This window comes from Dermacentor silvarum, chromosome 3 (genome assembly GCF_013339745.2).
Source record: "Dermacentor silvarum isolate Dsil-2018 chromosome 3, BIME_Dsil_1.4, whole genome shotgun sequence".
NCBI lineage: Eukaryota > Metazoa > Arthropoda > Arachnida > Ixodida > Ixodidae > Dermacentor > Dermacentor silvarum.
The window spans coordinates 168,023,734-168,038,823 of NC_051156.1; the positions used below are offsets into that span (position 1 = coordinate 168,023,734).

The 15,090-nt window shown below is 40.6% G+C and overlaps 1 protein-coding gene across 1 annotated transcript in view; it reads left to right on the forward strand.

The window, feature by feature from the left end:
• Positions 1 to 15,090, forward strand: part of LOC119446035 (mitochondrial 2-oxoglutarate/malate carrier protein) — a 32,461-nt gene that overhangs the window by 947 nt on the left and 16,424 nt on the right. The window contains exons 2-5 of the mRNA XM_037710354.2: positions 441 to 502; positions 2,026 to 2,116; positions 6,760 to 6,840; positions 13,970 to 14,092. Of these exons, the coding sequence (XP_037566282.1) occupies positions 441 to 502; positions 2,026 to 2,116; positions 6,760 to 6,840; positions 13,970 to 14,092 (357 nt within the window). The remainder of the gene's footprint in view (positions 1 to 440; positions 503 to 2,025; positions 2,117 to 6,759; positions 6,841 to 13,969; positions 14,093 to 15,090) is intronic.

Below are 15,090 nucleotides of genomic sequence, written 5' to 3' on the forward strand. Positions count from 1 at the left end.
GTTTTTTTGGTTCCCATTCCCAAATGTCTAACTAAATAAGACCTAGTTATTATAGAGAAAAAAAAAATCTGTAGTAATTGTTTTTCAAAATTTTTGCGTCACATTGTAGACAAGCATTTCACTCCAAGAAAGAGCAATATGTTGTCTAGTAAATAGCTGTGTTTGTTAGCGTTTTGCCATTCCGTGTGGCTCCCTTTGCTGGCACATGCCTTGATAATTGGCTGAGGGGATAGCAACTAGTACAGGAGCACTGGTAAACTGAAACACTTCCAAGTAGTGGCTCCGACAGTGTACTGTAAGAACAGGCGAGTGAGTCAAACTGAGTGCATCGACCCAACTTCACTTTGTCACATTTAGCTCTAAATAGATTGTGCCATGCATTGTAGAGTAGTGCTTTTAGAATTCTTCCTGCATACTAATTGCTGCAACTTTTTTCGCAGGATGGCAGCCACGCTGTTTGTGCAACCACTGGACCTGATCAAGAACCGCATGCAGTTGAGTGGCAAGTACACGCTGACAGCTTTGCATGTGTAGAAAAGTAGCAGCGCAGCAGTGATCTGTCAAAGTTCTGGCCTTACAAACCCAGCTTTAACATGCATGCAACTTAAGTTACTTCAGAGAGGGTACCCTGTTCCAAACTAGAGAAACATGTTTTGCTTACTGTCATGTAAGTAAGATGCCATGTGCAGCCTGTGACCAGCTATGTGGATGATGTTGCATGAAGTGGGGTGACGAGAATGGCGGTGACAAATTATGTTGAAGACAGTGAAGACCGCCAAAATTGTAAGTCAGGTTTAATGCTAACCTTGTTCATCATTTTCAATTTTATCTGGCTCTGTAGGCAAAACATTGTTTAACACATATATAGAGCATATATAGGTTGTGTCGCGGAACACAGGCGATCAGGCTTAAAATCTCTGGACTGAAGCCAGATGTACCTTAAATCTACACTCGTTGGGGGGCGAGCAGTAAGGTTGCAGAGACATTGCTGAAGTTCCTGCACGATGCAGAGTTACAAGGTTTTATTTGATTTTCATTTATTCCCTGTATACCTTTGGCAAATCCTCCTGAGAAAAAAAAAAAAAAAGAGTAGGCTTTTGATTACTTGGCAATGATGATCACTAATGTTATGTCCCTCTTACTGTCTTGAGGGTCTGCAAACGGCAGGTTCAGAAACACCGGACCATTTTAGAGCACTGATTTGCTTGCAGGATTGGGCAGCTATAAATAATTTCAAGCAAAATTACCTGGCCTTGTTCAGTGTACACTTTATACTGGACTTACATAGCTCACATGGCATATGGATGAGAAAGAAATGAGGTTTATTGAAAGTCCATCTTTTACATTCCATTGTTTTCTCATTCATATGTTGTGTGCACATTGAAGGTACAGTTTGAATTGCTAACAAGCCTGTGTAGGCATGTGTGCATATTCTTCATCCTGTTGTCATTTACCAGTCCCAGCTATTTTTTGAGTTCAGCGAAGGCTGTGGTCATTTCAGATATGAGCTCCTTTTCATAGATTTTAGCCTCTTACTTTACCTCAAATAAAATGATGTTTCATATTGTCATCTAGCCTCTGTAGACCTTGCTGTTGCTACATTCATTTAACATTGCTAAGAGTTTATGCTGAAATATTTTTTTGAACCGCAACAGCCGACACACACAAAGACAGGTAAGAAAAAAAAAAAAAGACAGAACAGCACTTCACTTACAACTGAAATTTTGTTGAAACACACCAATATATATAAGAACAGTTAAATTTGTATGCGCAATTTGTCACATTTCTTTTTTTTTTTTTTTCGTTTCTTACTTCTCTTCATGTGCATCAGCTCCTGCACTTCAAAAAAATCCTTCACAATGAACATAGGCCAGCTAGCCCGTCTCACCATATTGCTAAGAGTCTTAAAGAAAACAAAATGGGACAATGGGACATAAAGCAATGCAAATTGTAGTTCAGTGTGTGCTGTGAAAGCTATCGTAACATGACATTTTGTGATGTCCGCTGTTGCCGCATCGACTGCAGGCGAGGGTGGCAAGTCCAAAGAGCACAAGACAAGCCTGCACGCCATCCGCAGTGTCATCCAGAAGGAGGGCATCCGAGGAATGTATGCCGGGTGAGAGATAAATTATGATCCATTCGTACTTATCTTGCTTGCCCACAGTGCCCTACAATGTTGCATTAATGCACGTTGGTGAACTAGTTGGTACATGACTTCGAAAGTAAACAGCACTAAGAATGGGACTAAACAGAAAGACACGAGATGGAGCTCCGGCTACTAACTGAAAGTTTATTTCGCTAGAGGTGGCTCTTAAACCTTAGAAAAGGAGGAAGAAAGAGAGAGAAGACAACATATAATTCACATGTATAACTCAGAATTCAATGTAACTGCAATAAAGCGTGTAGGGGAGAACATATCAATGATGTTATGAATGATTTTTCCGTGTGATAGATTTCATGTCTGTGAGGCCAGCTTTGGCGCACAGACATTTGTTAAGCCAGAATTGTGCTTCTGAGGAAAAGCGACTGCAAGAAAAGCTCATAAAAAGCAGTGTTTTATAGATGTTTATATAGCTGTAGCACTTTTCATAATCATTTTGCTTAACGCCTGCAAAATCACCATTTTGTCCACATGTCTTGACGAGTGGGCTTTCATAGTTCACAACAGGTGTAGTGCTACATTCAACTTAACACACTACTATATGGCCACATTGTTTTGCCCTTTGTGGGCAAAAAAAGAAAGAAAAAAAAAAGAGCTTTACTAATGGCATAAAACTTTGTGCAAGATGCAATAATAGATTGCCATGCCATAGTGCTACTGTAGTGTATGTTCATAGTGTTCCTTTGAATCTTTGTATGTATGGCCACCTATGTATTTAAATGTTAGAGTTTCGAAGGCTATGTCTGTGCCACAATGGGATCATGAATTGCCACGCATGTGCAAAATAGAAAATCTTATCAGCTAATCCTCAAGGGAAAAGAATGCTGTAAAGAATGTATTAAATGCATTATTTTTAATCATGCAATTTTTTTCATATTATCTGAGTGGGCTAATAATTTATCTTCTGTGTTGTCCTTCTTGAAGTAGAAGTGTTACGTTCCCTCTAGAGAATCTGTTGATTTTGTCTCTTGCGCACTTCAGCAACATTTCTTCAGATGCCATCGACGGGACAACCTGTAATTTTCCATTATCTGTTCATTTGAAATTGAACTTGTGCTATTCATTATCAGAGGTGTAAGCAGGTGGGATAAATATAATGGCAGTGTTGATTTCAGGGCATTTGTCAGTTCTGCTATAAGTTTTGTTTGTAAGTGGCTGGAGAGCTGCGTCGTTATCTCACCAAGAACGTCAACAAATGCTGCAGTTGACGACTCTTACAGTTCACTCAATGCATTAGACAAATATACTGCCTTTTTCGCTGAACACAGAGGCAGACCTGGGAAGACCAGTTAGCACACCCCTCATGACTTTTTTCTCATTCACACTGGAGTAAATTTGCATGAGTTATGACTTTGTCCTTTTCTTTATCATTGCCTGCCTTCTCTCAGAGACATCTTATCTGCTCCTCTGACCACCACTTGAAAAGATACACATGGCTGCCCAGACAGCCTGTTGCACAACCCAGCAGATACAGACAAAAAAGTTGGCAAAGGGAAAAGATGGAGTAGTAGAAGCATGTCTGGCGTATGTGATAACACCTGTCCTTGCCTCCCGGAAAATGTACGATAAGTATGGAGCTGTGACTCGGAGGCAAGAGTATAGTCATACATCATCGGTGCTTTTTGGTTGTAATTTAATCCGAGTGTATAGCATAATGGTCTTATGCCTACCACAATATAAACACTGGAACCTCTAGGAACAATTCTAATAGAAATATTTTATTGGTTTCTGTAGGTTTCATCTTATGGATTATGAACTGATAAACCTGATACACCAATTAAGCTGATAGCCTGTATATGAAATAATATGCCTGATACATTGGTAAAGCTGATAGCCTGTATTGGTCTATAAAATGATATGCCTGATACATTGGTAAAACTGATAGCCTGTATTGGGTCTATTATATCTACAGGTGTATTGGCCAGATAGGAGCACTGTGTGTATAAAAGTGCTTTTTTGTAGAAAGGTTCATTGTAAAGCAAACCTTTCTATGTGAACCCTCCCAGGACTTTGCTAATTGTGGTTGCTGCTGCTGCTTCTCCAAAAAGCTCACACGCAGGAGAGCACTTATACAATGAATCGTGGCCTCTGTATAGCCCCATGTCTTCTACCCTGACAAATGTGCTGGCGGCCAGCTCTGGTTTCTACAAAATGACGCAGTAAAACAACAAATGGTACCTAAATATCTTCAGTGCAACAAATGATCAGCTTGGAATGCATAATCCCTTTATTAAAGTGACGTCTTTTCTGCCTTCATTCTCGGTGTTTGGCGCGTCTGCTTGGTCGACTGCTTGCCAAGCAATACTACCAATACAAGTTTATATGGGACCCATAAAGCATTTCATTTGTCCAATTCAAGTTTTACGTAACAATATCACTACTTCTATTGCTTCAATCGGGACCCATAAAGCATTTTATTTGTCTTATAGTACGCTGTATTGCCCTGATACAGGACCGGCAAAAATCTTTATGGGACCTGTAGGTTTTCCTATTGGACCTATATATTTCATATGAGACTAACAGAGGTTTCTGTTGGAATTTTTCCTAGGGACTGTATGGCAAAGTCTTGCTTGGTTTGCTTGCAAATTATATTCCAGCTGTTACAGATATGGGCTTGATTTAAGCAGCAGGGATATGACAGAACCAGTCTGGCAGTAAATCATGGAAATTAGTAACTGATATTTGTCAACTACCCTGCTCTGAGCCAGTGCTTTTATAACACTAGTCACAAATGAGAATATCTACAAAATGTGTACCACGTGTGTTTTTACTTCGAACAGAATTTTGAAAAAATGCCCGTGGCAGATAGCAGCACAATTTGGCCTCTTCAGGCGGCTTACTAGATGAGGCAGACATTGCCTGCACCAAAATTGAGTGTTCAGTAGGTGAAACAACAGTGTTTTACTGACTAACTTTTTAATTTTTCACTCAGGGCTCCATGTTATATTGAAGTCATCATCACTTAGCAGAAATTTGGACTATGATACAATGTTTAGGATATCTGACCCCTCAAATGTGCCATGAAATACATACAATGGCCTTCCAGTTAACAGTTTTTTCAAAAGCCTCCTTTGGGATATGTGAGAAGACACTTGCTGAAATGCCAGTGTATCTTTATTGCAGATTTTGGGGGCTGGATACCTCAAAACTGTTGCTAGATTTGGGATTTCTGCTAGCTGAACAAGACTCCAAGTTAGAACACGCTTTGTTAATTAACCTAAAGAACATTATGATTTGTTTCACAAGTACACTTGACTTCCGTTAATTCAATCTTGGGCGAAGGTCCTCGCCAGAGCCCACGCATTTCTATGGGCCCAAACTTCCATTATTTCGATCCTAAAATTGGTCTTCGCCGCATAATTCGAACTTGACCAGTCAGCGCACATACGCCTAACCCCTATGGTGACCCTGACAGCAACCCCTTTAGTGGCAGCATCTGTATCGGCGGAGTTTTGGGGACAGTGAATGCGTTGAACACACGTCATCTCTCGTCGACAACGCCCATTTTCGGCCTGCGCTAGGAAGACTTTAAAGCAATAACCATAGCTCACAGTGTTTGATTACGGTATGTACCCGATTCTAACGCGTGCTTTAAAAGAAAATTGCGCCGAAAATTGCCTGCGCGCGGTGCACTCGGACACAAAATCAAAAACTGCCCGTCGCAATGCATCTGTGCTTTCTGCATAACATGGCTGCATTGCGGCAAAGCTGACTGCAGAATATCGTGCGGGGAAGCTGACTTCAGGAAACCAGCCGCCATTGTGCAACAGTATTTCTTGCTAAAAAGAATCGGCTGCGCGTTAGATTTCTACTTTGTTTATGAAATTTAATTTCTACCGTTAGTTTGCTACTTCGGACACACAGTGAGTGAGCGCGCGTGTTATTTGGGGGCGTGTTAAAATCAGGCAAAGACTGCCAAATGGAGCAGTGGTGTGTTTTGGCATTTTTTGCAGTGTATTATTTTATTCGGCCCACCGGATAATTTGACGAATTTCATCGGTCCCGTCAGTTCTGATGGCTGAGGTTTGTGCATGACCTTTAACATATGCAGGACTTAATCTCAAGGTGCTAGCACTCAATATCAATGTGTAGGTAAATAATATCCGAAACAGACGCCCTTTCATCAATTGAAAGTGCACCCTGATGATGACGAAGTGTCGCCTGCAGGTATTGTCAGTGCCATGGCAGATGACAAAGTGATATGAAAACTGTGTCCCAATGAAACGACTGACTGGGAATGACTGCCTCTAAAATGTGCATGTTATGTAAGTGTACACATAATTGTGGGTGTAGATAGATCAGTAAGCAATTGGAGCGGGAGCTCTGCACCAGATCAGTCAAGCGGTAGGAAATTGTCATATAGCATGACTAGCACTGGCTTACGCTAGCTGCCCTTCTCCCACACAGTGGTGTATATTGAGAATGTTCAAGGATTTTTTTTTTTCATTTGTGTATATCATAATGCTGTGCATATGCTCAGTAATATTCTGAAAGCTGCTGCCCTGTCGACTGCCTTCTGATGTGCCTAAATTGTGTCTGTCCAGTTGGTACAGGCACAAGAAGTAGGGAAACACCAATGAAAATAATTCTGCTTGCAGGCTGTCAGCTGGCTTGCTGCGCCAGGCGTCCTACACCACTGTTCGTATGGGAGTGTACACATCGCTCTTTGAGACCTTCAGGTATTTGACCATGCTGCTCACTTGTGTGTTGTAAATTTTTCATGCTTCTATTTTTACAAGTGTCATCTTGCCAGTTTTCTGCATAAACAGTGGTACACCAGAACATTGAATCATGCAGCTTTCTTACCACATCAGTATTATATTCCTTGTAGTACGTTATGAAGTTTGCTGAAGCATATGTGCTTTGGGCTGTGACCCTATAAAATATGTGTCCTAAAGTTAAAAAACATTATTAGTGCAGCAACACATAGTGTAGGATGTGTCAACATGCTGCTGGCTTAGATTATTGCTTCATCATTGGTGATTTGCACGTTATGCACTATTGCCAAAAGCAGCCATCGGTAAATGTAAGATGTGTCATCCATTACGTTACGTGTAGCTTTTATCTGCATACTAAGTTAAAATTCACTCTATTTTTTTCCTGTTTATTATTATTATTATTATTATTATTATTATTATTATTATTATTATTATTATTATTATTATTATTATTATTATTATTATTTTGATGCTGCCTGTTAAAGTCACCGGTTCTTAGTGGGAGTGTGAAATTGGTGGCCCCATATGGTGGTGCACTAACCCTGAAAAACAGTTTTGCTTACGGTGAAGTACAACTGTGAGTGTAAGTTTTACTCTGATTTAACTCAGCAGGTTTTTTTTGTACATATCTCACTATCTGTTTCTCTGTTCTGCACAAATATTTGCTATAAAAGTGTGCCGGCATCCATTTGTTGACGACACTGTGTACATATTGGCATACGTACCGTGCTGCATCTTAAATAGACATTGCAGATAAAGCAATGAATAGCTGGCATCTTCCATTGCTTACAGCGCCAACTGTTTTTTATTAACATTCCTTAAAAGTAATCGCATTTCTGACCAGAATTCCCGTTTTCAGCTAGATAGGCTCAGAAAGTAAGCATTTGGCCATATCTGGCTTGATTTTGCTGCTACAAATAATGTTACATACAGAATACATAGAATACATGGGGATACTCTGTACGGAAAAAAAAAAAGAAAGGTGTAAACAGAACAGAACACGCAGCAAAGTTGTGTGAAGGAAAAAGGCTACAGTAGTGTTGTGCCCCAAGCATTGAGCACATGAACCACGTGATCACGATTGTGTGATAGTGCCGCGAATCATTTTTACTTCTCTTAGTTTTTTCATTGCTTTACATCATGTCAACACGTCCCTCTGTTGCGTGTGTTGCTGATGGCCAGCCAAATAGCGCCATTGTTGCCTCTTTAAGTATGTTGGTCTTATGATTTTGTGCCGCTACAAACAAGATCAAACTGGAAATGCTCTCAAGGCATGAGTGCCAGAACATAGTTACAAGGAACATAATGTATGTTACATGATAATGAGTAATATAACAGATGTAAAGTTGTGAAGGATGCACGCTTCAAAGCATTGGCAATCCAGGGGATGGTTTTCATAATTTCTGAAGTGCAGAGAGAGATGCAGATAATTTTACATGGTGTGGAAGACTGTCACTTATATTGTGAAAAATGAAAATGTCACTTTGCTGTTGTTGGTGTATGAGTCTGATAATAAATATTTCTGAGCAAAAATGAATAGAGTTTGTGTTCTTTCCGAAAATTCAGGTCATTAAAGGGCCCCTCACCAGGCTACATAAAAATTTTAGTTATACACTGGAAATTGTTAGTGCCCTCTAGGGAACATTCTACTGCAAGAATTTTTCAAGTTGGTTCATTAATAGCCGAGATAGAAATAGTTGAAGTGCCGCGAACCCATGATTTCAGGAGGTGAGCATCACCCAAACATAGACACTTTCTCCACTTGCCCCTGCCTAGCCTCCGCAAGCGAAATTCCTTCCCTGTGTTCTCTCATACTGAAGCCCGAGGATTGTGTGATGGATACGTCATGGGCACTGCCTTCTTTTTTTTTTTTCACTTTTTTGCTGCGCGGCGCACTTCCGCTGACAGTCTTACGTGCGAGCTGTTGAGTTTGTCTCGTTTCACACAGCGCACGATTTTGCGCACTATGCACGAGCACACCCGACTAGCGGTATAAGTCGGTGCTACTTGAACACTGAGGCAGATACTAGTGGATCACGGAGCATGATCACACACTGGAACACGGTAGAAAATGGCATAGTTTTGCTGTCTGCGCACGCTACTGATTGACGCGGGAACAAGCAGACAAAACGGAAGTACATCTCTCTTGCTACGGTACGAAGTAAAACAAGAACACGCAGACATTCGGTTTGTAGGTTTATTATTTCTCTAAACTTTAATTCGTCTATTGAAGCAGCAGATCAAACAAATAACTGAATAATGCTCACAGTCACATGCCATTGCGAGTGACGTCACAGCACGACAAACTACGTAGGCGCACTTGCACGACTGACGTCGACTCTCCGACTGGGTGCGCGGTGCCCGCGAGGAGAAGGGCAAACGGTGTTTGGTTTTAAATTTCAGCTCTTTTCTCAGCGCAAGGTGGTGTAATACTTTGCAGGCACGATCGTTAGCGCGCATTGTGTGCACTGCACTTGTCAGTTCAAAATGGCCAGACCTAGTCAGGGGCCCTTTAAATTGAATATGAGGGACTATTGTTAGTAGCCTGCAAAGCACGGTGGCCAAGTTGAATGTAAATGAATTATTTGCTGATAAGTTACAATTTTTATGGCCATTCCTACTGCAGTATAAACCACCACAGGTAAAAAGCACAGAGCCTGACGTGTTGAGCAGAAGATATGCAACATTGATAAGTATTACATAAGCAGTTATGGTACAGCTGATGTAACCATGAATAAAAGCGTCAAAGCAAAATGTGAGATCCCTGAGATAAATAAGGAAATGCTTTTATTAGGGACCTTACAAGCAGTCCCTTTCTTTTATGTATCAGAAACGTGATGTTGAAATTTCAGATAAGGGTAAGGAAGCACGAAAAGACGGGGAAGTAGCCAAGGCAGCAATACAACGCAACAGGGACAAATTTTTCCGATGGGAACATTTTTTATTGCTAATATTTATAGTTGTGTTATGACATTAAGTAACAACACTAATGAAACATTTAACACATTGTGTCACGAGAATACAGTGAAAACAAAACACTTGTGGATGCGGATAGTCAGTGAACTACAAATTGAAAAGGTCCCAAAATTGAATCTTGAGCCACTCCATGGCTAGTGAAAGGGTTATATTTTGCCACCGGTTTTCTTCCCCCTTTTTTTTTCTAACAAATTTTCAAAAACGTTGCCTGTGACTGATAGCACTGTTCCAGATCTTTGCAGGTTGATTTCTGGAAGAGACAAAAATTACCTCTATGAAAAATTGCAATGATCAGGTAGCTAATTACTGAAAGAGATTCATCAATTAACTATTTGATTCTTCACTTTAGGGCGCATGTGAGAATTGTGAAATTGAAGAGCAGCAGTAGTGAACTTACGTATGCTTAGCTGAAATCCTAAGACTGACATAACTCTCCAGATATTCATCCCCAAAATCTGCTAAAATATACATTGATGTTCTGGTTAAAATTGTCCACAGCTGCTTAAAGGAGGCTTTTGGGAAACTGTCAACTGGAACACCTATGTACTTTTAAGTAGATTTTAAGGATTAACATCTCAGAAATGATGCTAGTCTTATGGTTTCTGCTAAGCCGACATGAAACCCCTACTACCTGGCTTTTTTTTTTTCATAGTTTCAGCTAGTGCCCTAAAGTGAGTAATTACAAAAGTTAATTGGTGAATATTTTAACTAGCTACCTGAACATTTTGAATTGTCGTGGAAGTAATGTCTGCCTCCCCAGGTAATCCACCTGAACAGGCCAAATTGTGCTATTTGCTCAACGAAATTTTTAAAAGGTCAGCCTGAACTGAAAAGTAAACACACAGTGTATTCTTTTTTACAGTTTACTTCAGCTAATTCAACTGTGATTTGTACCGAGATCTGCGCCTAAAAAAAGTAAATCTAATTCCCATACAGTTGGCTTTCATTAATTCTATGTCAGTTAATTCAACCTGCTTTATAATGTTCGAGCATCACAAACGCAAGTCAAGCAGCTATATACATTGGATAGACGAATTCAAAAGCAGGTACTTCTTGGCAGAACAGTATGTGTAATATCAATAGAGTTAAATGAGAGAGTGCAGCAGGCTGCATACAAGCATATTAGCTGCGGCACGCAAGTAAACAGGGACTTGAGGATTTTCGAAAATTTAATGCAGTATCATTGGAAATGTACAATTCATTCAAAACTGATGTGCATATTGTATTGCTGAGCGTAGCTGCAAGTTCTGTGAATATTAGTGCCACACATATGTAATCCTAAGGGTGTCATCCTCCCCTTCTGAAACAAATGAAAGGATAAACTAAGTGAGTTCGTTGCTCCTGTTTCTGGTACGCTGTCTCTTTGACAACAAATACAGTAATTAGCAACATGAAATCACTAGCAGAATGCATCCCAAATACCTTTTAAAAAATGTTTTTCCATTTCTTGCTCCTAGAGTCAGCAGTATTAGTACTGTGACGTACGCATGTATTGTATTTCTGTGTTATAGTGCACATTTTATCATTGCTCGTACACATTGTTTGGAAAGAACTGTGCACACCTACTATAATGCCCTATGGCGAAACATACTTTTGTGAACAAACTAAGAAGCAAAAAAGAAAAAAAAGAAAAGTAAATAAGTACAGTGCCTGAACACAGTGGCAGTGTTCGGCAGGCCGGCTTGATGTGCAGGGCAATTTCGCGAGGCTACTGAGTGTGTGTGTAGAACAACGCCATCTTTTCTTCTCTTTCTTGGTCTCCTATTTCCCAAAGAACATCAGGAAAGAAAAAAATTGTCAGACTCTAGTATCTCTTTGAGCCCCTTAAATTCAATTACTGCAAACAGTAATTATGAACCCCCAACTGCTTGATACATTTAGGGAATCCCACGTGATCAGGCGCTGCACGCCTGGAAAAAGTTGAGAGAACTCCAAAGAACTCCTGGAAATTTTTAGACAATGCCAAGAGGCTTTGCTATCCTTTGAGGAAGCCTGCAGCTTGAATGCAATAACAGGCGTATACTGTTTAAGGTGTTATCCAATTGCAAGCAGGACATGCAAGGCACGTATGGTTGGCAGGCTCGCTGCGAGGTGGCCTTTGATTGGTTGGTTCTCCTCTAAGTATGGCTTATACCCACCATGGGGTATTTACCGAGAATCAGATAGTTAGAAATTAATTAGATTAAAGGATAATTAAAAGATAATTAGGGAAGTCTAAAAAAAAAGAAACTAAAATATTTTGAGATGATCAAGGAAAAAGTGAAATAATGTAAAGTTATAAGAACTTAGCGATGAAATCGTGTTGAATAAAGTAGAAATTTCGTAATGGCTACACATACATCCCTATGACAATGTCCAGTGGAGCAGGCTCCCAAAGACAGAATATTAGAAATGAAAAATTCAATTCCGTACAATGAAATGATGCTTCTAAAATAATTTTCCGTGAAAATTACAAATGGCGGCATAATAAGGAGTGATGTATCGCCTCTTCATTGGAACAGGGAGGCGTTGATTTGGCTACATTATTTGGGCTTGTGCTAAAAGTGCTATTGGCCTTTTGGTCTGGATTTGGGTGGTCACCCTGGACAATGCTGAAATATAAATGGAGCATTCATAGTTTTCCCAAGTGCACAGCCAAGTTTCTGGGTGCAGTCAGCTGCTGGCATGTGTACCTGTGTTTTTGTAGATTTTCATTGACACAGCCCTCGGTCTGTCCTATGGGCCAAGTTGCTGAGTGCAGCTGACTGCACCCAGCAACTTGGGTGTACTCTGCAAACAGTGCAAATGTTCCGCACTGCTAGAGAAAACAGAGGCTGCCGTGAGCACGAAAAGTCAGCTAGAAAGAGTGATTTGGAAGTACTCATGATGTCAAAACATAAAAACATGTCCAAACGCTCTTTTGATTCTGCTCTCAGCCATCAAGATCGATTGTATAACAAATTAATGAACCTCTGAACTATCAAAACCGTCCACATCATCGGCCAATAGATGTTGTGCCATCCCTTTAACAGACAAAGGATTTCACGTTTTTCTTACTGCTCACATTCTTCTTTCTTTCTTGATTTGTTTGGTTTTTGTGGTGTAGCTGCTCATGTCACCCACTTATCGCCATATATAAACATCAGTGGCACATCGACGGGGGGAGGGGGGTTCGGGTGTTGTAACCCCCTCCCCGCCCGTCCAGCCCCACCAGTCCAACGTGTACCTTGAGCGCTCCGTTCACATTGTCATTACTATTCAGGAGGTGGCTTGAGGTCGAATTTTCCTGATTAACAAAAACACTCTATCCCAGTCTTCTATTTACTCATTCACTCTTAAATTACTTTGAGTAAAATGCTGAAGAAATAAACATCGTCATCATCCTTTTTTTTAATAATTATTAGGCATTGTATTTGCTGTTGGATTCCTCTGGCTAAAGCAAGGAAATTGCATATTATGCAAACTGCTTGCTCCCCCCCCCTTCCCCTTCTCTCTGGCAGAGATCCTGGGTGTGCTACTGATAACATTCACTTTGCTTGAATAAAATCTGTTGGTAGTTTGCCCTTTTACACAATCCGTTGTGTCGTATCTTTTCATTTGTTTTGTTTTCGTGTTAAAACATAGTGTAAGAAAAAATGAAATGGACCAACTGGCCCTGTTTGTTGCTTTTATAAAAGGCCATTGTCCTGTGTTTGTCATGTAATGCATTAGCACCCATCTGCATCTGGCTTCTCCATCTTAGACTGTTGGCACTTTGTTCCTCAGCTGAATATACAGTACTAATTTACCCAGATAGCAGTTATGCTACAATGCCATGAGAATACCAACAATGCATGCTAAGAGGGCATCATTTGCAAAATGCTGTTTTTTTAGTGTGAAGTCGCAGACCACTGCCAAAAGTTATTTCAGATGAATAAAGCTTCATTTTGATAAGAACTTCCAAGACATCCGTAACTGTACCTTTGGAAAATAGAAGACAACTGTATGCATACTTGTTGAAGTGGAGGCATCAGGAACTTGCCTGATGTGTTGTTGTTCATAACAGCGTGATCTTGACTGCCAGATACTCGTAGCAGTGCATGGTCTCTCTAACTGGCACTTAGCGACTCAATTTTTTCTGCGCTGTGCTTCGCAGTAAGGAAGGCAAGCCCCCAGGCTTCCTGGTCAAGGCATCGATCGGAATGATGGCTGGTGCAGTGGGGGCCTTCTGTGGCACACCCGCCGAGATCTCCCTCATTCGAATGACTGCAGATGGAAGGTGAGCACGGGTAGTATGTACACTCTTATCGCTTTACAGGGAAAGATTTACATATCTGTGCAAGAAAGTATCTAAAAGTTGACTGTTGGTCGATTTCACTGGTTATTGTGAAGTACTTAAACGTGAATCCTCAAGTGATTGCTTGAATTGCATGTATTGCACTAGGACTTCAGAAATTCAATTTTACCAAAGAAATACAAAAAGGTGCACGCCTTTATTTAACTATAGTATGCTGTATGCCAAACCATGTGGTAAAAAAGAAGTCGTCACAACAACAGCGAAGCTATAGAGACAGTATTTCGCCAAGGAGCGTACCGATTCAAAACAACTAGCGGAAAAGCCAAACCTGCTCTGAATCAACTAGTGAAAACGAAATCCTCTTCCTCTGAGCAGAAAAACAGGCTGTACATTAAGCAGCATAATCCACGTCATGACTTAAATGCACAAGGCGTTCCAAGTCCAGTGTCCCATGCACATACTGTATAGGTTGTCGCGTGTGTCATGCCATTTCTTGCTTTGCAATGACTGCACATAGTCATGCATTTGGCACCAATTGCTTGTCTGGGTCATCATTCGTCCTGCCTTGTGTTGATGTAGCTTGTGGCAGAAGAGTAATAGTTGGGCAAAACTAAATATATTGTGAAGCTCCAGCTTTGCTTTGCACTTACTGTTAAAACCTGATTACAGAATTTTTTAGGCAGGGTGATTGTGTTGATGCTGGCAACAGAGGGCTGGAGGTTGTGCTTATTCTCAACGTGGCATAATGATGAGTGACCACGTTCTTTTTGAAGACACTTTTGTAAAATGTTCACCTAAACTTTGCATTTATTCACTCGCAGCCACAGGCTACTCTTATACATTACAAAAGCAGTTATCCGTGGTCAAGGCTTTCGATGGCCAACAGAGTGCTCACAGATAGGTAATTGCTGACAACCACACCAAGGATACAGCTTTTCTTTGGGAGAAGTTGGGGATTATCGTGACTTGAGAAATGCACT